Source organism: Paralichthys olivaceus, chromosome 1, assembly GCF_024713975.1.
Source record: "Paralichthys olivaceus isolate ysfri-2021 chromosome 1, ASM2471397v2, whole genome shotgun sequence".
Taxonomy (NCBI): domain Eukaryota; kingdom Metazoa; phylum Chordata; class Actinopteri; order Pleuronectiformes; family Paralichthyidae; genus Paralichthys; species Paralichthys olivaceus.
The window spans coordinates 17,894,453-17,916,766 of NC_091093.1; the positions used below are offsets into that span (position 1 = coordinate 17,894,453).

Below are 22,314 nucleotides of genomic sequence, written 5' to 3' on the forward strand. Positions count from 1 at the left end.
TCATTCATTTGAGAGATCTGCTGAAGGGCTATATCCCTTTAAGAATCCTCTGCAGTGGATATTTGTTTAATTCCAGGTGCCAGTGGACCCTGTGTTCTACCAGGTGCAACACTGGGTCATTAGTAAAGTATTAGTTTTCCAGATTACAGAGAAAGGCCCAGGATTATAGACATGTTATATCTGTCTGTCAGTGCATGAGCCCCACGTGGAGCCTGGGTCCTCTGCTCCACTCTTTGCTCCTGTTTGCTGTCAGTCCTGCTGAGGTCCCCTTACACAACAACCCAGAGCCACAAGGTTGTTCTGAGGAGGGAGACACTTCCCCTTTCTCCTGTCTCTCTGTCAGCAGGAGCTGGGTATGTTGTTCAGTGTCAGCACAGATGGGTGTGTTGTGTGTAGCGTTGGAGTGGGGGGGGGTCAAATCCCATGGTGGATGGGCTGCTGATGGTCTCCCCAAAACATTTACATAAAGCTCGCAATTGTGATAATAAACCTTTTTATCATTTGGCTCTCAATCAATAATGTGGCTTCTTAAGGTTTAATATTTCAATGGTATTGATCATTTTAACAACTGTGTTTGTGGTTGGCTTGCCTTAACTGCAGTGCTGCGGGAAGGTGTGTGTGTGTGTGTGTGTGTGTGTGTGTGTGTGTGTGTGTGTGTGTGTGTGTGTGTGTGTGTGTGTGTGTGTGTGTGTGTGTGTGTCACCATGTGATCTATCCTTTTAGGCAGTAGTTTTCTAGACAGCCACAAATGAGTTTCCCACCACCCAAAAGTAGTGTTATCCCATATTTTACATTGTTCTCGATCTTGTTTTCTTCTGTACACACTCTTATGTCCTTTACTTTTACATCAACAACTTCCCTAATAAGTTTAATTCAATCAGTCATCGTGTCTCTTAATCTACCACCTCATCCTGTTACTATAGAAGAGAAACGAAATGGAGCGAGAGCAAACAGAAGCTCTGAAAGCACTGTAGTTAGCAGATTTTACTTCCATCCTCTCTTGAGAGAATGTCTGCTTCCTGCAGATATAAATAGGGGCAGATTTGATAATTAGTAGAAATGAAGGTCCTGGGGCTCAAAGACTTTGATCAGCACATTTCCCCCCTTGTCCCTGACCTTTCATTGGACACGTGTCTTGAGCGTTCTCACTTTCTACCCAGCTCCATATCTCAATCTCTCTCGATCTATCTGTCTTCCCTCCTCTGTTTCCTGCCAATCTGCAGACGCAACAGAAACACACAGTTAAACATACCATGCATCTGCAAAGGTCTTTCTGGGATTTCTAAATGTTTTTGCATTTAGAAAAACTTCCCAAGGATCAAGATCAGTGTGTTGTTTTCTGGTTGATTAGTACCAGACAGGCCAGTGTACAAAGTATCAAGTGTCCTCTCAGCCTTTCTGCATTCCACACTATGGGAAAGTCGGCGCTGCATGCGAATGGATGTGAGGTTCCATGTTAGACTGTTGCAAATCATTCAGCATCCATGTCTGCTCATCTAAAATCAAGCAGAAATGGAGCTTGTGTATCTTACTAATCTGATAAGTATTTGAAAGAAGCATCTCCCCTCCATCTCTCTCTCTCTCTCTCTCTCTCTCTCTCTCTCTCTCTCCCCCTCCCTCCCTCCCCCCCACACCCCCCACCCCCCTGTCTGTCTAGCAATTTCACTGATGCCCTGCTGAGTGTATACTGTGTGAGTGTGCTCTGTGCACTGGGTTGCCTGGGGGCAAACGTTTGTTTGTGCCCGATAGCCCTGCTCTGATTATACATCAATACCTTAATTCCAAGGATAATTTATGCTCTTATAAATTACAAAGCTTTCTTAACAAACCACACGGGACACAACGGGAAAATAATTCAGTGTGGTCTTTCAGTGTGTTTGGTAAATGGAGAATGATAGCTCGTGGCTGAAGTTTTGTTCGAGGGTTAGATTTTGTAATTGAAATCACTCCTTACAATTTTCACTGTGACTTTAAGGCACAGTGAAAAAATGTTTCTCTCTTCTATTGTCTCTAACACCATGCATATTTAAATAGAATATTTGTTGTCTGCTCTCACTTTATCCTGCACTGAGTTTTACATGAAATGATGCGAGCCTCCTCACATTTGCACTCCTAGTGTTCCACTGAAGCCCCCCACCCATGCTGCTTGCTAATTGGCAGGAGACTGGGAGCTTCCTGCTGTGTGTTCGCTGCTTCCCTCTGCTTTGCCACCCCACCAGGTCTTTCACCAACACTCTGCAGAGCCCAGTAATTAACCCACAGCTAATTAACTACTTCTAATTACACCAGCATGCTGTTTCTATCACACCTTCCAAAACTGAGGAAACACTCCTGTGCCATGTGTAAATCCCTTCTGGATGGCTCTGGATGTTCTAGCTGAGCTCTGCTCGAATCATTTAATCAGACTGCCCTGTGTATAAGTAACATGCAGTTCTGCTGATTTCACTGCTGCTTTGTCTTAAATCACTTTTCCCCCGTTCTGCAACATAGAATGGATTAGCAGAATTTGATGGTGTTGCGTGAAGAGTAAAATCATTTTCAAGGTTCTATTTCGAGTTTATTAACAAAGGAGGCAATTGATACTACAAACAAATCAATTTTGCCTTTTCTGGCCAGCATTGCTTGTTCCAAATTGTTACTAAAATTGAGTGCTGTGAAACTAAAACAATCAGCACACAGCCTCCAGGGTATTTGAGTTCACTCATATTTTAATAAGCAAGGATTATTTGAGCTGTGATATACAGTGTTTGCTCCAAATCTAGTTTGATGCATGAAGTGCATGTACAAAACACCATCAGAAATAATCTTTGAGCTTTCTTTGCTCTACTGCACCTCATACATGTGGGTTAACAGCGGCTGTAACGCGACAAAAGCTGCATGACTCAGTTCTGCTATCTCTGAGAAATGCACCCAGACATGCCAGCGACTGACCCTCTCTACTCACACACACTCATGTAAACACACACAGCACTGCTCCTCCCTGCCTCAGACTCAACACAGCCATGGCTATTTCTGTTCCACAGACTGATAGCTCCAACTGAAGATCATTGATTTTACGGGAAGCCCTGTTTACAGGCTGAGTGCCATCGACCTGAGGTGACTTTTTGCCTCCTGCAGTCAGAGCAATACTGAAGCATCCTTATGTCTGCATTAGCAAAATAGTGGACACAATGTTTACAGTGCACAATAAACAACAATGTCGAAGATGGTTAATCACTTGATTTACAGTGTTAGGGATCAGAGAGAACAAGAACTCTATGTACCTGATATAATCATACTCTTTGGACAGCAAAGACGTGCATTTTTTTACTCACACAACTCAGATTATTGTTAGTGTGTATTATTTCATATATAAAGTATTTTATGGAAAGTTAATGACAGCAACTGTAGATAATTTATAATTTCATGCATTTCCTTTGATTATCAGACCTGTTTTATAAGTAATAGGGTACAGTAGGGGCAGGACGAGACACTTGTATCAAAGCTGTACAAATATAAACCCCCTCATTGTAAGAGCACTGTGTTAAACCAGAATATACAAAGCCAAGTCAGGCATTAAGTCACACAGTGCAATGCATGCACAGCCTTTATTGGTGATTAATTGGAACAAACCTATGAGATAAACCTGGGCCTCACTCTGCCTGAGGACTACAATGGTTCCCCCATCAATGAGCATGTCCCCAGTGCAACATCAAAGGCCTTCCCCTGCTTTATCAATAAGAACCCTTCCTTCCCACATCTTCCTGTAACTTGCTTAGCGTTCACACCATTGATTTTCCAATAAGCGCCCCTTACCCTGCGGTGGCTGGCCAGGCTCAGTGATGGCTCAGAGACCAGACACAGACAGGCAACATCACAGAGGAACAATTGAAAACCAGATCTGGTTTATTTTGAGGGGTCCTCTAGGCGTATTAAGAAGCAGTGTCTTTCCTATTTAAAAAGGTGTTCCCTCCCTGCTGACATGCATGCGGATAAGAGAAAGGGTCGGTTCTGCATGATGCCCATAACCAAAGAGTATTCACAGTTAGGGCTGAGTCGGAGATAAATCCCTCAGGAAACCCATGGAGAGAAGGGTCCTCTGGAGGCAAGGCTGGGCCTTCAGGCAGGTGATCAGGCATGCTTATAATCAGATGGTTCCTTAGCCTTTAATTCCTCCCTCAGTTGGCTGGTAAATCCCACCTAATAAAAGGACCCATAACTTAAAACTTATCTCATTTTCCATCCCTACCAAATGACATCCAGACCCACTCTCTGACAGTGTTCATTAGAACTGAGGCCTTTTCACAAGGCCCAACCTTATCTGCGTTGTTAGGGTGGTGGTTGGGGTGGGGTGGAGTGTGAGTTTTACATTTTGTCAGTGGAGAGAGAAAGAGGGAGCAGGGAGACACTGGCATGAAGCCCTTTGAAGGCAGGTGGCAGCAGGAGTGTGAGTTGGGATCTGTGCATCGGCATGCTCTCCGTCAGATCAGCTCAGGAATCCAGCCTTTTCTTCTCTCTGATTATCTCTTATTGTCAACTAAAGCCTGTTTTGGCTGCATACAGCCTGCTTATTGTCAACTCGGTGAGCCCACATTTAGAGTTGTGATACGGCACAAGGGCAGAGGCAATGGCAGGATACTTTGTTTTGTGCACTTAGCGTCAGTGCCAGTATGCAGGAGAAAATGAACTTTTTTACATATTACAGTATATTAGCTCACATAATGCCACTCAGCAGTAGTTACCTTTACTGGGCTGGTCCATCATTTTGATTTGTGGTTATCAACACAGTCAGCACACTGAGACACCGGCCTCCTCCACTTCCCCTCTCCTTCGACCGCGTCTCTTTGTCTGTCTCCTGGACTTGTTTAGTGCCTCCCAGAGATTAAAGCTTTTCCTGCTTTAAACAGGTGTCACTGAGCCAGGCAGACCTCCTAGAGACAAACAGGGTTATATCAGTGGGCCCATCTGCGACTTGCAGACTCCAGACAATCCCATTGCTCATCAGTAACCACTGCAGGTTATTGAATTACACCATCTTGATTTTAAAGGGCAATCCTGTTTTCTGTGAGCAGTGTACACACCAAGCTGGCTCAGAGCTCTAGAGCTGACCAAGAGTTATTGTGCTATCCTGTCTGCTGCTAATTGCTTCAGGTACAGCAGTAATAGGAAAGGATGGGTAGATACCCTGAGTACAGTAGCCTACACAGTATCCACTCTGTTTAGAATCATCAAGCCAAAGATGAGAGAACTTTAGAGGTCAACTAGTACTTAAGATCTACTAGGAATCTTAACTACTAGTTGCACATGTGGGCTCAGGCCTGGTGCAGACAGGCAGTGGAATCCAGAGGATGGACTAATGTAAGTGTGAAACAGTCCATGTTCAGACAGGAAATATGGACAGTTTTTCCTAACAGGGTGTCCTTTTAGACAAAACCCATTATCTGCTTTTTTTCCAATTTCATTTTGTTCCGTTTATTCATGTACTTTTAGTCTGAAAAATCAGTGTCTGTTTGACATGTGGCATATTTTTTTTCTTGCATTAGTCTCGCTGTCCTTAGTCCATTTGTGTGAAATGGCTGTTGAGCTCATAGCCTCTTATTAATGGAGCAGATAATAAATACAGACCAGCAGGGCTAGTATCCCCTCACTCAATATGGCAGCCATCTCTAAATCATGTCTGGCTGTATAAAGCAATCTTGTTAATAAGCCAGCCAGTCTAATATCTTTCATTTTGTATGCAAAGCAACACAAGGGTCACTGGGGTTCGCTTCTGTGATGTGTAAACAAAACGTCAGATTGACCATACTAGCACAAAATGTCTCTTCCCTAGTGTTTGTGATAGTCACGTCAACATCATCTTTGTAGTTATAATTTAAATTTCCTCAAATAAACAAGGTGCTTTATCTTTATATTGCTTTTAGGTTTTGATTTTGATGTCCATATACAAGCACAGGAGTGTTTTTTTTGTAGTTCAAGTGTATATAAGCTAGAGAGGTCTAAGGTATGTTGCGTGGGAGGTGAGCTTCATCAGACATTCATGAAGAGGCAGACAGACATTATCAATCTCTCCTCTCCCTCGGTGGTTATTATGTTAGGGCGTGGGGGAAGACTCCATTCTGATCACAGCTGAAATTTGCATCCCTAAGTAAATAAGTAAATAAATCAAGTGCAAGCAGTGAATGCGCTAATCAACCGGGACATGGCAGTGAGCTTGGTGCCGGGAAACTTTGCTCATGTAATATTCAGTGATGGCGGGTTAAAGGGCAGCCCAGAGTTATTGGTTTCAGCCCGATTGCCCCCTTTAATCAATGTTGGCTGCATCCCTTTAATAAAATTATTAGCTCAGCAGTATCTCGCGCTATCATTTTATCTCTTCTGCACTCTAAATTGCAGCCTGTGTTGGGCCTCTCAGATGCTTGGGGCATGGCTAGCTCCCGAAAGCTCAGCTCCCATTTATTATTTCAGAGGCGGAGGATGGCTGGAGTGTTTGAAACCAGGCTGAGCGTAGAGGTTATTGGATGCAAGATCTAAACACAGCTGCAGTGAAGTCCCAACCCAGCTTATGTATTTTGAGCTCATAGAAAATACTGCCTTTTATTGCTCTTGTTAGATTTCATACACAGCTATTTCAATAATGTGCATGAGTCATATTCCTCTTATATGTACATAACTTGAAGATGGTAATAATACTGTTAAGAATAGCTTTTCCCCCCTTTTTCTTCCAGTTATGTAAATGTTCAATGTGCTGATGGGTGGCTTCTCAGTGTCTAATTATCTCACAAGGAATCTATTTGATCCATTAAGTTAGCCTGTTTCTCCCTTTTTTCTGACTGCAAGTTAATTAAAAACGGATGTAGGATTTGCAGAATATAAGATTAGGGGTGTTGTTTGGAAGGTGAAGATAAAAGATGGTACCTTTCTGATATGGCAGGAAGATGAATCATGGATGGCTTATTAGTGCTTGTCTCAGGTATTGTGTTTAAGTATCTGATCTAGTGTAATGAGCATGGTGTCATTTTTCCAATTATATCTCAGACTTTTGCATCTTACCCAATACACCATACATTTGATTTTTCTTCTTTTAAGTTTCCTGAACATACTGTCCTTTTTCCATATTTTCTGTATCTGATCTGTTCTTAATGGTCATATTAACACTTGAAAACACACATCATCGGGGATGAAAAGTCCACTTTGGTGACCTCAGACCCTGTGTGTTTCTAACATTAGCTGGGTTAATGATGAGTTGTGTGTCCTTATGTGCAGCATAAGCATGAAAGTTTAAATCAAACATCCCAAATACTACAACAACCTCTTATGTATCTCAATCTATGTCATTGCAGGCCTGGATGCGATGAACGCCTCATGTAGGCATCAGCATGGACAGCTGTGAGTCTCCCGTGGTTTCTGGGACAGACGATGGGCTCAGCTCCTCCCAGCAGCAGCAACCACCACAGCCCTGGAACGATCACTCTAGCTCACAGGTCCCTTGCACCAACCAGGCTCCTTCCCTGGACCCTCTATCTCTCTCTGCTCCCTACCCTTCTCAACCCCAAAACCCCAGTGCAACTCATGACGAGATAAGAGAAGTACAGTCCCAGCATCAGCAGCTAAAAGAGACATCACCCCAGACCCGCAGTGATAGCTCTGCTACGGGCCAGCTGCATCCCAGAGGAGACGGTCTTGAGGAAGAAGAGCAAGAGGGAGTGAGTTGTGGAGAAGAGGAAGAATCGGAGGACTTAGATGAAATGGAGATTGACAGCTGTTTCCCAAGTCTTCAGCCCTTTCCCGGGGTGCCCATGGCTTCAGGGGGAGGAGGAATGCCCACTCTCTTGAGACACCAGCCCACACGACAGCAAGGAGCACCTGAGAGTGGGAGTGAGGAAGGAGAGGAGGAAGATGAAGAGGAGAGCAGTGATGTGGAGAACCTGGCGGGAGAAATAGTCTACCAGCCAGATGGCTCAGCCTACATCGTAGAGAGCCTCAGTCAGTTGATCCAAAGTGGTGGGGGCATGGTACCCGGCCTGCTTCCCACAAACTCTCTTACCATTGGGGGAAAACCGGGCGAGCCTGCTGGGACTTCATCCTCGGTCTACCCTCAGATCATCAACACGTTCCACATAGCCTCGTCCTTCGGGAAGTGGTTTGGCAATTCAGACCAAGGTTTCCCCAATACCTCAACAATGGCAGGTCTCAGTCCTGTCCTGCACAGTTTCCGTGTTTTCGATGTGCGGCACAAAAGCAACAAGGATTACCTGAACAGCGATGGGTCTGCCAAGAAGTCCTGTGTATCCAAAGATGTTCCCAACAACGTGGATTTCTCCAAATTTGATGGGTTAGCCCTATATGGCAAGGGTAAGCCCATTCTTATGTGTTTTCTCTGCAAGCTGTCCTTTGGCTATTCGCGTTCCTTTGCCACTCATGCTGTCCATGATCACCGCATGACACTGTGTGAGGACGAGCGGCGGCTGCTGGGGGACAAGCAAGTATCTGCCATCATCCAGGGCATTGGGAAAGACAAAGAGCCCCTCATTAGTTTTCTGGAACCAAAAAATAAGAGCACTCCTCTGCCATCTACCCCGCTCCCCATTAACTCTAGCCAGAGCTTCTATGGCACATTTAGTGGTGTCCATCTGGAGCCTGGTAGCAGCAGTGGGGGCAGCGAGACCCTCATGAACAAAGACTCTGACTCTGGCCTCCAGCAACAGCAGCAACAACATACCCAACTGAGCTCAGTCCTTTCTCTTGGAGGTCTGAGCATTCCCAAAGCATCCACTCTTACCTCATCCCCAGGCTCTGCCAAAGACTCCAGTGCCCTGCCCAGACAGGGAGGGAGAACTGAGGAGGCTGTTGGGAAAGAGTTGGCATGCAAGGGAGGGGACACTGAGCGACATGAAAGCAAGGCACACCTTTCCAGTCAGATGGGGGGGTCAGAAGAAGAAGAGGAACTCTTGTTAGGGGAGGAGGAAGATGAGGCGGAGGCAGAAAGCACTGCAATGGCCTGTGGTGGTAACAGTAGCAGTGGCGGGGATGAAGCAGGGGAACCAGCTGTCTCAAACCAAAGCATTTCCAAATCTCCTTTATTAATGCCTAGTAGCGCTCTCCAGCCTTCTGCCTGCACCTCTGCAGTAAGTTCCACACTCAACAGCAAAGCCCCTGCTTCCACTTGCTCCTCTGTAAAGGAAGAGGGTTCAGCTTCAGATGGTGGGGGGAGGACCGCCGAGCTCCCTCTGAGCTTTAACTGCCAGGGGCCCACTGTTCCCATGGCAATGGCAGCAGCTGCCGTCAGAAGGAGCGAGGATGACACTGCTGGCACTTCCTCCTCACCTCTGTCCTCCAATGCTGCTGCTGATGAAAGTGCCAATCGAGATAGTGCCACAGCTCCAGAACCAAATGATTTCCCAGCAGAGGGAGAGGAGGAAAATGGAGCCCTTCTGCACCATCACCACTTGCACCACCATCATCATCACCTCCACCCTTCATCTCATGGCCACTCGCACCCCCTCCCGGGGGGCTCCTGTGACATAACAGGAATGGGCGAGTGTTCACAGAACCATGGGCTTGGTGGCCCCATAGGAAGTGGGGTAGAATGCCCTAAATGTGATACTGTTCTGGGTTCCTCACGTTCCTTGGGTGGTCACATGACCATGATGCATTCACGCAACTCGTGCAAGACACTTAAGTGTCCCAAATGCAACTGGCATTACAAGTACCAGCAGACGTTGGAGGCCCACATGAAAGAGAAGCACCCAGACTCTGGAGGCTCTTGTGCCTACTGCAGTAGTGGCCAGAGCCACCCTCGTCTTGCTCGTGGAGAAAGCTATACCTGTGGATACAAGCCCTTCCGGTGTGAGGTGTGTAGCCAAGACATTTAGTTTTTTTTATTTAAGTTGAATTAATTATTTTGTTATTGATTTGTTGAATAATTTAGACATATGTAAATGTAAAGTGATGCTTGAAAGTAATGTCTGAATAATATTATTGCAGTTCAAGAAACAATGTGCTATCTTTTCTAGGTGTGTAACTACTCGACCACCACAAAGGGCAACCTAAGCATCCACATGCAGTCAGACAAGCACCTGAACAACATGCAGACACTGCAGAATGGAGGATCTATTGGCTCTGCACAGGAGCAGGTGTTTGGACATACCCCGGGAGGAGTGGTAGCTGTCCCCTCAGTGACCCAGGCCAGTAGCCATCACCCACCCCACCACCATCCTACACAGTCCTCCACCCATATGGCCGTACCGTGTGGGGCACCCTCTCCAACCAAGCCGAAGAGCAAACCTACTTGGCGGTGTGAGGTGTGTGACTATGAGACCAATGTCGCACGGAACCTGCGCATCCACATGACCAGTGAGAAGCACATGCACAACATGATGCTACTTCAGCAGAATGTGACTCAGATGCAGCACAGCCGACTTGGCTTGGGAGCCATGCCCTCACCCTCTGAGGCTGAGCTCTACCAGTATTACCTGACTCAGAACATGAGCCTTCCACCAGGCCTCAAGATAGACCCAGCTGGAGCAGAGGCCCAGTTTCTGATGGGGAGCTTTCACCTGGATCCCAACATGGCTGCCCTGGCCCCTGCACTTGGTGAGCCCCATTTTTCCTCTCTTGCTTTCAGAAATGGCCCAATTTGCCTTCAAAATCACAAATTCAGTTCACAGCATTTCTGTTATCATGTGGGATGAGCTCCAGTTTGACCTGATGTTGAATCTTAATTCATCAATTAACATGAAACTGCAGTGTCATTTACCTTTTTATTTTTAAGTGACAACAAAGCAAATGATGAGCAGGAGTATTCACATATTGCCCCTCTCCGCTTCTAGTGATAGTTATATCCTCACTTTTTAGTTTCATCAGCTGCCTTTCTTTCCCATGCCTTTAGGTATGTCTAGGGATAGGTAAATTAATATTATCTATTATAGATAGCTATACGGGGCTTAAAGCAGATACTCCATATTTTCTTGTACTTTCTAAAGTGTACATGATAGTCTTCATGACAGTGCGCCTATGCCCAGTTCCATATTCATTGTTAAACCTTATAGTGCATGTGACCGGTCTAATGATCTGTTTCATCTACAAACACATGAACATAAATGTGCCTAGTAGCATTTTTATTTCGTGTGACGCAATATTAATTTAATTTCAAATGAATTTTGAAGCTCACCTTGTCCCTAAAATGTGAGTTTGACAGCCTTGCATCATCCCCTCCCCAAGCATTATGTGTTTGGCATGCCAGGTACAGTTACGACCTCACGGTTAGTACTCCTTGTCTCAAACTGTCACCAGTTCAAAGACAAGAAAATAATTGATTGCTGTGACTAATTCTTTTCCCCCTCTCCTGCCATCTGGTTCATTTTCCTCTGAGGTGAGATGTAATAAGCATGTTACAAGGGAGGCAATGATTACACAGTCTGGACCCATAAACTACAGTGGTGTCATCCTCTGTCACACTTAAAGGAACTCTTAAAGTCATCATACACAAACATTCTGACACCGATATTAACTCAACAGTATGGTACACAAGGCTCAGTAAATCTCCAGAGAGAATCTGCCATCGCAAGTAGATCTCAGGCTAAAGAATAAGAGGTCCTCTTTCATGCCTCTACAGTGGATTTTTGACTTTTGAGTGTAGAGAGATAGATAGCAAACGTTGACCTCACATGATTTCAGCCTCCTTATAATCCTTGTTCCCGAGACTCAGCTGCTGCTGTTAAGGAAAGATATGAGATGGAGTGCAAGAGAGGAGAAGGATTTGACTTTTATCAATTTTTGCTGGAACTTCTCTGTTGTACTCAGTGAAACTGCAAAAAAGACAAGTATGATAGCCATGGCAAGATATCTTTGTATAAAAATGGCTATGGGTTAACATAAATACATGTAGTTTCAATATAAAGTAAACTATGAGGAAACAGATGTAAAGCTGCAAATCATTGTCTTGGTCTAATGGTCTATCGCTAGAATTTAGTGAGGAACAAGATCCAGGTCTGTGGTAAATCACTGAATCTGCGTAATAATGGAGCTTGAGAGCCAGGTAGAAATGAGAGATGGTAAGGTGCAGGAAAGGACAGGACTGTGCTAGAAACTCTGTGTGTGTGTGTGTGTGTGTGTGTGTGTGTGTGTGTGTGTGTGTGTGTGTGTGTGTGTGTGTGTGTGTGTGTGTGTGTGTGTGTGTGTGCGTGTGTGTGTGTGTGCGTGTGTGTGTGTGTGCGTGCGCGCGCGCGTGCGTGCGTGCATCAGTGTGTGTGCGTGCATCTGTGTGTTTGTTAGAGAGAGAGAAGCTAAGGAGCTATGACTGGAGAGCTTGGCCTGTGAGTGATTTCAGAGGGCTTCTCAAAGGTCTCCCTCTCCTGGCTATAAAAACTCAGGTAATGGAGAAAAGTCCATGAGCAGGCTGCATACTGCAGCAATAAATAAAAAGGAGCTGCTGGAATTAATTTAGTGTAAAGCCAGGCAGGGTCACGCCTGCATGCTCAGTCTGGGCAGTGAAAGATTAAAGATCAGCAAGCAAATGCAAAAACTCTGGCTGCTCTTACCTCATTTTTTCAGCGTTCATTTTTTAAGTCAACGTCCCCAGACTGTATAGACATCAGTTCTGTGGTTGGTGTCATAGGATATGTGCTTGCTGTGTTTTTTCCTCCTTCTCCAGCATTTAGACTCCGTACCAAGCAGAATTAATCTGTCAGGTGTCCATATTGATTTAGAGGCAATCGGGAGAGAAAGACACAGAAGAATCCAAGTGAAGTAGAGAAGTGGAATTTTTCAAATTATTATTCACTGAACGTGGGCGATGGATTTGATTTACAGTAATGTGTGTTTGGGAACTCCTTAGTTCTTCAGTAATGATAAAATAACTTGCTTTTTCTCTGGAGCTTGTGGCCTCTGGAGTTGATTTACAAACAGGCCATGAACCTGCACTAACCCAAACAGGCGACATGTAAGTTCAATCTCTGGCAGCATGAGGTTTTGAGTCACTATTGAAAAGTCCCAGTCTCCATTCCCAGCTGAAATCAAGAATAGCTATAGGCCCATAAATACATACATGCATCCTTGATGCAATATTGTACTCAAAGACAGAGGAGGGTTTGTCAAAGTTTAACAGCCTTCCTTTATATTATAATGAGATAAGCAACAAAATGAAGGAGTGCTCATTGAAAACTGGACTATAATTTAGAATGCAACTCTGAAATGCAACTTCTTCACCTGTTTCCTTTTTCTCTATCTTTGTGTTCTCGCACATTGTAGTTGGCGGGGAGCTTCCCATGGACGTGCGGCTGGGCGGTGGCCAGTTGGTGTCCGAAGAACTGATGACCCTGGGAGAGAGTCTATCACAAACCAGTGATCCCTCCCTCAAGCTCTTTCAGTGCGCCGTGTGCAACCGCTTCACAACTGACAACCTGGATGTGCTTGGCATGCATATGGGAGCTGAACGCAGCCTACCGGAGGAGGAATGGCGTGCGGTGGTGGGCGACTCTCACCAGTGCAAGTTGTGCCACTACACCACCCAGCTCAAGGCCAATTTCCAGTTGCACTGCAAGACAGACAAGCACGTGCAAAAGTATCAGCTCATAGCCCACATTAAAGAAGGGGGCAAAGGCAACGAGTGGCGTCTGAAGTGTGTGGCCATAGGCAACCCTGTGCACCTGAAATGCAACGCCTGTGACTACTACACCAACAGCCTGGAGAAGCTGAGGATGCACACTGTCAACACTCGCCATGAGGCCAGCCTCAAAGTCTACAAGGTACGTGGTTCTCATGCTCCTTCATCACACCCACCACTCAATCTTACCTCCACATTGTATCAGAATTTTCACATCATTACTGAATATATTCAGACCTGGGGAGAAAGAGCTGTCACATCGGTAGGCTGTTAGTAGAAGAGACATTTATTGCTAAAATTCAGACTTTTTTATGTTGTACAGTAACCAACCTACAATATGTTAACGCTGCTATGTAATCACAACATTTGAGGTGTTATAATATGGCCTGGAGAAGTAGCATGTCTGAATAATATCTGGGATCATATATCTATTTACGAGTGATCCCACTGAACAGAGTTTTACGCAGTAGGAAAAATGGCCTTAATCCCCTCCTGCTAACTTGATATTCCTTCTTAGAACACAGCAAATGCTCGAGTGCTGGCCACACCACTATTCGCTCCCAAGGCATGAATGATAGCTTTCTTGTTTAACTCTTACCTCCCCCAGTAGTCGTATAGAAATGGGGCCACACGGCTGCCATGAGAAGAACATGGCAGCTGAAGCTGGTGTGGAGGCTTAGGGCTGAATCACTAGGAGACGAATGAAGAAGTGCGAGGAGACAGAGGTTTGGTGCTAATACTCCTCAGAGCGGGAAAGGCTGAATCGTTCTCGACAGCCGTATTGATTTTTGCTGGACTTGGAGCTTCACCTTCTCCTCTAATCATTCCATAATAGCCAATGGATGAACACTCTCAGAACAAATGGCCATAAATCTAACAGGCCTGATTCCATTTAGGTACCTATCCTGTGTGTCTGCGGCTTTGGCCACTCTGCGCTTAACCCAAGCTGGCATAGTTGCACACGGACACACGCATGCATACAACACACTCAACAAAACACATACAAACACGACAACCCGTACACCACGTAATCCTACACTACATACAGACCTGTTAGATGTTACCTTTATTAATCAGTCCACTCCATTAGAGTCTTTTTGCTCTTAAAAACTTAAACAGGATTTAAACAGTGCTTAACATTTTTGTATGGCAGTCTTGTATATTATCATGCAACTTCCACTGAAAAGGAGTTATGAATAGGCATGTGCCAATTGCTTCAGACATTTTTAATTACATAAAAAGATTAAGGTGAAGTGGTCCCTCTCAAAAAGGACTGACTATTGAAGATCGCCCAGCGTTCTGAATGGTTTCTTAGATCCAGTGGTATGACAGGCATGTTTTTCTGTCCACAATGCATTCACACTGAAATAACAGTAAAAGGGAGAAATCAATTTTCAGTGCTTTGATAAACAAAACGGTGGGATGCAGGTCTCCTGGTGCCGGGGGACATGGGAGGTGTTCAGTCTGTGGTCTGCATGAGGACAACAGAAAGGGCCGCACAACATTTTTTATTTATTTATAGATACATATGTGTCACATCACAGTGTCTAGAGTCAGTTGTGAAACAGCAAAAAAAAAGCATGGCAATGAATCCTATTGTGTTCCCAGCCCATGGTCATCTTCTCTTGGTCGTGGCTGCTGGACTTACTGGCCCAGATTCCAATGACATGACAGTCTCACATTGGACCAAAATAGACAGGCTCTGACATGCCCTCTCTCTTACTCACACCTTTGAAGGGAGAGATTGTTTTTGTCTCACAAGATATGGTTCAGTCTATATCACATTATCTGTGTGCTTTCCACTTTGCTGTGACCCCAGAACCATCTCTTTTTTTCTTCCTGAGTTTTTGAGAAAGAAGAGACATATGTCATACTGCTGCTCAGGCTGCGGGGGATTAAATATGTACAACACATCCAGGCATGATCATTTTTTATGACTTAAGCCTCTTAAGATGGCTCCATATTTTTTAAAACCAATTGATCTTCCAAGTATGAGCGTGTGCATTTGTCCAGAAATTACCTGCACTCTCACCCCAGGAACACTGCAGTCCACATAAGCATTCCTCATCCCAGACTCTGTTCAAAGATAGAGATGTTTGCGACTTGACAAGAATTATTACAATATTTTACGACTTGCAAATGTGATTAGCGGACAACAAGTACATGGTTGTGAGGTCTCTTGGCAGCACTGGCTCCCCACTTGACAATGTCAATGTCTCCGTGCTGTGCTGGATTTACTGTCCTGGTAGATATACTGACAGGCAGAAACCCACAGTGGCCCACAAGCCTGTAAAGCTAACTCGGTATATTAGGCAAGGACAGAAAAAGGAAAATCACCATTCATTTATTCCTCCCCAACGAAATCTGATGCGTATAGCACCATTTTTAACCTTTCTGGGGAGAAAATAAATCATCAAGTCAGCATAAACAGGCCGTAAGATGTGGGAGATGCTTGGGACACATCACCCAAATCAAACTGGTTTGCATTAAACAGGCCCTTTGTGCGCACAGCTCCATATAAATTGGAGCCTGTAATTACTGGAATTAAAAAGGAAGGTTTAAACTGAGGGCTAAGCTGGATGGGATAATTTGAGAGTCTGTGGTATGCGGCCCATATTAGAGCTTTCTAAAAATATCACCCCCACCGCCCCATGTATTGGAATGTTCCAAAAGACCACAGAAAGATCCAGCGAGCCATCCTGACCACATGGACCACCACACAGCGGTCCTCACTGCTGTCCTCCCCTGTGCTCAGTTGAGAGTTACCAAATCTGAGCCCTGTGCTCTGCCAGCACGGTCTTATGCTCTGAAGTGAACTTTCACCTTCTCTTTTACCCGTAGGGTTTTTAGCTGCTCTGATGATAGCATGATGGTTACCCATCCTGTCCCAAATGGTCACTTTAAACACAAACACGTGGGTTTTGTTACTGTGCAGATGACCCAAACCTTAGTTTGTTTATTGTATTTTTTGAGTACTTAGCGCTCCCCCGAGGCTCTCTTCATCCTGAACAAACCCAGCTTCACTTTTCTCATTTTACAGCTACCCACATATGTGAATATGATAGCCCTTATACCATCAACGGTATAGGCCTCAGGGCTATGTGCTAGTGCGGAGGTGAGATGAGTGGCACTAATCCAGCTCTCAGGCCTCTGCTGCTCCGGCCAGACAGAATGGGTGTGGCCTAACCAGGCCCAGCCACAGGCCTCGGTTTCCAGTCAAGGGCTGGAGGAAAGGGGAGGAGCATGGGGGACTTAGCTGGCTACCTTCCTTGTCTCGGGGGCTGGTGCAATTGGCGGTAATTGAGATTGATTGGATGTTATTTTTCCTCTTGCAAATGTAGTCCATTAGCTTGGCACATGCATAATCAGTTTAGAACGCAGTTAGCCGAATGTAATCATGTTCCTCGGTGTCTGCTAGCACAAAATCCACTCCAGATGCCGCTTGGCCATGAAAAGAAAATGGAGAAAGTGCCGCTACTATCAGATGGGGAATCTTTAACCAAGAAAGTCCTGTCACCCCCTCTCTCCATTCGGGTCCCGCACTATTGAGCACACACATAGCTATACAAACTTTTCATCTCTCTCTCTTTCTGACACACACAAACCTACACCTTCACACACACACACACACACACACACAGTCCTATAAAAACAGCAGTTTTGATCAAATGCACTGTACTTTCAAGTGCACTAACAGATTTTTAAGTTGAGCCCATTAACAAACAAATCTGTATCTTGGATGCAGTCCCTGCTCCTATTTTACCCTTCAGTGCAATCCAACAGAATCAGTGAACGCTGATGAAAGAAAACGTCTACACTCTGCACAGAGCAAATAATCACAAGGAAACATAATAGAGGAAAATAGGCTGTAATGTAAATGAAGGGATTAGTGGTTACATGAAAAGGCATTAAGGTGTTTCACTAATGATCTTACACAGCAGAAGCACTGGCTTTTCAGAGTCAGGAATGCAAGGCACGATGACCCTTTCCCGTTAATGATCGAAACTACCAGGATTGACTGCACTCCTCTTGGACTATATACTTCTAAATTGTCAGGTTACAGCCACAAATTATATTTGTACTCCTGTTTAAGAAAATGTTTCAGTTTAGCAATCAAATGAAGTTATTACCCATGCATTTTTAACATTAACAGGATTATTATGGAATCGTGTTGCCCTTCATTCCTCGGGCAGGATAGGCACGTCCATGTTTAATTCCTCTCCCTTTTTCTTGGATGTCATAGTCATTATTTGATATTTTCTCAGTGGTCTCATAGTGAGCTGGATGAATGTGCCCAGATTGTCACTCTGGCCAACGTCAAGACAAAAATTACAGCAGGTAATGTGAAATGTCCTCTGGCAAAATGACATCTAGCGGGCGCCTGGCCTTGCCCACTCACCCACCAGACATTTCAAAGAAGAGGAGGGGTGGAAGGATGGAGAGACAGACAGGAGAGAGGAGGGGGGGGGGGGGGACAGGAGGGTTGGAACGATAGATACTCTGCTAATTATCATGGCTAGCCTATGATTGTTCAGTAATAGTGCTCAGTGGGAAAGGTTGCAGCAGTTCCAGGAAGAGCTGAGCTCTGATTTACTGGTACTACCGCTCTAATAAAGCGCTTGCTGCACATCCTGGGAGACAGCCCATTCTCCCCTTTCACATGCACAAGCATGTGAATGCACACACAAAGAGACACACACACACACTAACACACGCACATACAGAGCAATCGTGTAATCTTAAGTGCCACAAAATGCCAACAAGGCCTCATGAAATGTATTATTTTAACATAAAATAAAGAACATGTGATAAAAGGTGTGACATCAATACTAAGGGTTTATTTATTTTAAATTCTGGGTCTCCAGAACACCTCCTCAGTTAACACAGCCATGATCCTGAACCTTGTGTACCCTCTTTGTGTCAGTAATTGCCTGCAGAGAGCTGCACTCCAGTGTAATACCTCAAACAGATCTCAGTTACTTTGCTTGGTGGGTGGAACAAGGAAGGAGTGGCACACAACAGAGAGTCAGGGTGGATTGGAGAGGAGGGCTGTCACACAAATAAGGGGGGCTTGTAGGGCTTAGTGTTTGGCAGCGTGTAAGAATTTCACAACTCTTATAGCTCCCACCCCTTGAGAAGGCCAGGGAAAAGGTCGGGCTTTGACCCGTGGCACAGCTGCTGCTGCTGCTGCTGCTGCTGCTGCTGATAGTATGTGCAACTGCTCTACTATGGGTGTTGCTGGGACTTTACAAATAGATAGAAAGGGGGGCTAAGACTGGAGAGGATGGTGTTTTCCTACCTTTTTTCAGTGGTTGTTCACCACAGTTACCAGAGGTGAAATGACCCAGTGCATTACAGCCTATAAGATCTCCATACTGTCTCTGTGGTGGACATAGAGTTGCATTGTCAGCCATAGGATGATTATAGAGAGGATAGAGTTGTGTCATCTGGGAGTTTGAGAGGCTTGGTCATTGTCTTAATGATTACATCTTTTGATTAGTTTCCGTGACTGGGTTTTATCACAGTTCAAGGCGGAGATAAGTTCCACTTTGTGCACAGCATGTGGTTTTGTGACCAGGTGCAGTGATGTATGATGTATACAGTTTGTACCTTTTAGAGACAGGAAACAGTTTCTTAAGTATCACTGCCACTTAGCCCTCTATTTATGTTATATTAATGTTTTCTACCTTCTCCAATCACACCTCAATCACACCTCAAACATAAGCAAGACTCTCCCCACAAAACAAGCCAGTCATAGTGAACCAATGGGTGGTCTAGAATGAGGATACGTGTAAAGTTGAATATCTGTAATCTAACCCTGCTGGAAAACGAAATATTGTCCTCAGCTGCATTCTCCATCCCACTCGTTCGACTCTCTCTTAAGACATTGACGCAGACATGAACCCCGGAAGATGTCTAGACAGTTGGGTCCGGACATCATCCGTTTTGTTCAGGACTTTCTCTAGAGTTTTGACTCTGAAGCTGAATGGAAAAACGCAAGTGTCCGGAGCAACCAACTCGCTCTCACATTCATCTGAATAATGTTAGGAGAAAATATAGAGTTCAGTGCATGTCTGAAAGCAGCTTTAGTTTTGTTTGGTGTTCCTCTCTCCAAACCACACAAAGCACTGTTAACTGTTATTGTCAAAACAGTGATTCTCTTATTGAATCAGCAGATCTAAGTCCCATAAAAAAGGAGGACACATAAAGCTTCACAGGCTCAGATTTGTCTTTTAAATGTTTTAATTATTATGAACGGTAAAACAAAGCTATTCACTTTTAAGTGATTTTAGGAGATGGGGGGGGGCATTGCTGAGAGAAGAAATACATCTCAAAGACACTTCTGCCCGCACCATCCAGAGGGTCTATGTATCTAATCTGTGTTACACTCCATCTCTGCCTGCCTCTATCTTGTAAATATGATATTACAGCTAATCAGTCTTGGTCCTGTCCTTTTTTTACCATCAACACAACAAACCCTCAACTACATCATTTGTGTCTTCTCTTTAAAAAACGCTTTTAGGATTTTGTGTAATCAGCTGCCTCTTCTTCGCCTACATCTACATTTGGTCGTGTTGCTGTAGTAAAAGTTGGTAATTAGTTGCCCTGATGGCTAACTGTAATAATTGACCTGATTAATAAAGGCATTTTCATGTTTTCCAATAACCTGACCAAGTTTTCACATGCTGTTTAATGGTCAAGTCAATATCTGGAATTATATGCATTTGACTACAGGCTCACTACAAATATTAATGTAGTTACGCTGATGGTTAAACTCTTACTTCAGCTAATGTTTGGGGGAATTAACTGGTCTGCAGAGCACCTAAATGTTATGTAATGTCTGTTTCTTGTATTAAGATGAAAGTGTATTTGAAAAACTGACAGAAAACAGACTTAACTGCTCATACACTCAGATTTAATTGAAGGCATTTGAGAGCATGCAAACATGCTGTGGCTATCATGGCTTGAAAAAAGCATCAAACAAGTCCCTGCGCTGGCAAACGCATCTGTCGACCTACAGCCGCCACACCTGAAAGACCTAACAGTCGCAGTTGGCAGGTAAATGCTGCTTTGATGAGGCCAGATGGAGGCTCGTGTGAATCTATGTAGCTCCTAAGCTGAAGGGATGGAGAGAGTGAGGCAGGCAGGCTTACCGGCTCTGTGCCATCAATACATCAGTGGCTTAGCCACCAGATTAATGGCCCCCGAGTGGTCAGGGCCACAAAACTACTCTGCTCTGAGGTCTATGTTCAGTGGAGCTGTACATGAAAGCAAGTTAGGGTGAAGAGACGGATGAGGAGAAGGGAGGAGGTCTTAGGTACCAGGATGAGCACACAGGGACTTCTATTCTGTTTGGGTTTGGCCTACAGAGTAGAGTCATGGGACAGATAAATTTCAGAGAATGATGGATATGTGGCCCTGACTGTTGTTCATTCCCCTAGACATGTAATGTTCCACTTGTAAGTCTAAAAGGATGTTTGAGTAGCTGACTGTGATATTATAAGCAGCCTAGAGTGATTTTATACACACATTTACTTTTTAAAAACAACTCACAGTGCGTTTGACAGCTTTTGTGTAACTATACAACCTGTTGGCTGTGCTGTTTGTCAGAGGCAGAATTTAAAGCTATGCTTGATTTACAGTGCTGCAGCTCCTAAGTGCACGGCGTGTACTGTTTTTGTTTTACTTAGCTTTTTCTTTGTTTTAACAAATCTGCCCCTAAGGTCTCTCTCTATTTTGTGGTGCATCGATTACTGGTGGATTGCAGAACTTTCTCGCTGGGACTTCATTGGCTGTTTGTTGTTAATGATGGGTCATAGATACTGTAGATGCTGATGCCTGCAAGCACACTCTGCTCAAAGCAGATGGGTTATGTTGTGTGAAATCTGTACACTGCGCAGTGAAAAGTCTGTGCTACCTCTCTGTTACCACTGTCAGGGTTTGAAAAAAAAATTAACAATCCACCAGTTTCCTGAGGACCTTTTTCTAGGATTTTTGTTTGAAACTGTGGGGCCTCAGAGGCCGTTTTTCTAAAGTGCAGAGAGAGAATAACCATCTCTTCCTGAACTTCATGGTGCTGGTTGTCCATCCATGTTGTGCCTAATTGCTGTGTGCTAGAGTCCAGGGTTAGAACTGGGAGCAGTAAATCTATCAGTGCTATGCAGACAATGTTTTCTCCAGATGTAGAAGAAAAGATTTCATCCTTTTGTAATTAAGCAGTGCAGCCCAGGGTGTCATGTGGTTTTTACTGGGGGCTCTGGAAAAGATCATTTTGCACCTTGTTTCCTCATCATGCATTTTATTCTTGAGTATAAAAGATGGATAAAATGGAAAGATGAAAATGTAAAAAGTAGCAGAGAATAGAATCCCTTGTTTAAAGTATTATATGAAAGTTAAAAGGCAGTGATGTAAGAGGTAGTGATTGAGAGTGTGGGGTGGATGCACTAAAGGGACAAAGGCATAGTATCGGAACCACGGCAATTACATAGTTCTTCAGATGGAGAATATCAGGGGGAAAAAAACTTCTCTTTTAACCCCAGGAATGTTCCCAAACGTTATCTTTCCCACGGGTGCCGTCTTCTACACCTGCGTTCTACTTTAAACTCCCTGCTGGAGTAAGAGAGACGGGGAGCGAGCCCGGGAAAGTGATAGTGAGTGAAAGAGAGGAAGACAGCTTTAAGAGTTGGGGACAAGAATGATCTTCAGCTTCTCAAGGGCACCGATACTTTATG

General features: G+C 44.5%; 1 protein-coding gene across 12 annotated transcripts in view; it reads left to right on the forward strand.

Annotated features, from left to right (window-relative positions):
* zfhx3b (zinc finger homeobox 3b) overlaps window positions 1-22,314 on the forward strand; it is a 324,823-nt gene that overhangs the window by 227,847 nt on the left and 74,662 nt on the right. For all 12 annotated transcript variants that reach the window (XM_069524024.1, XM_069524002.1, XM_069524010.1 and 9 more), the window contains 3 exons: window positions 7,320-9,830; window positions 9,993-10,572; window positions 13,228-13,724. In XM_069524024.1, the coding sequence (XP_069380125.1) occupies window positions 7,356-9,830; window positions 9,993-10,572; window positions 13,228-13,724 (3,552 nt within the window). In that variant the 5' untranslated portion in view covers window positions 7,320-7,355. The remainder of the gene's footprint in view (window positions 1-7,319; window positions 9,831-9,992; window positions 10,573-13,227; window positions 13,725-22,314) is intronic.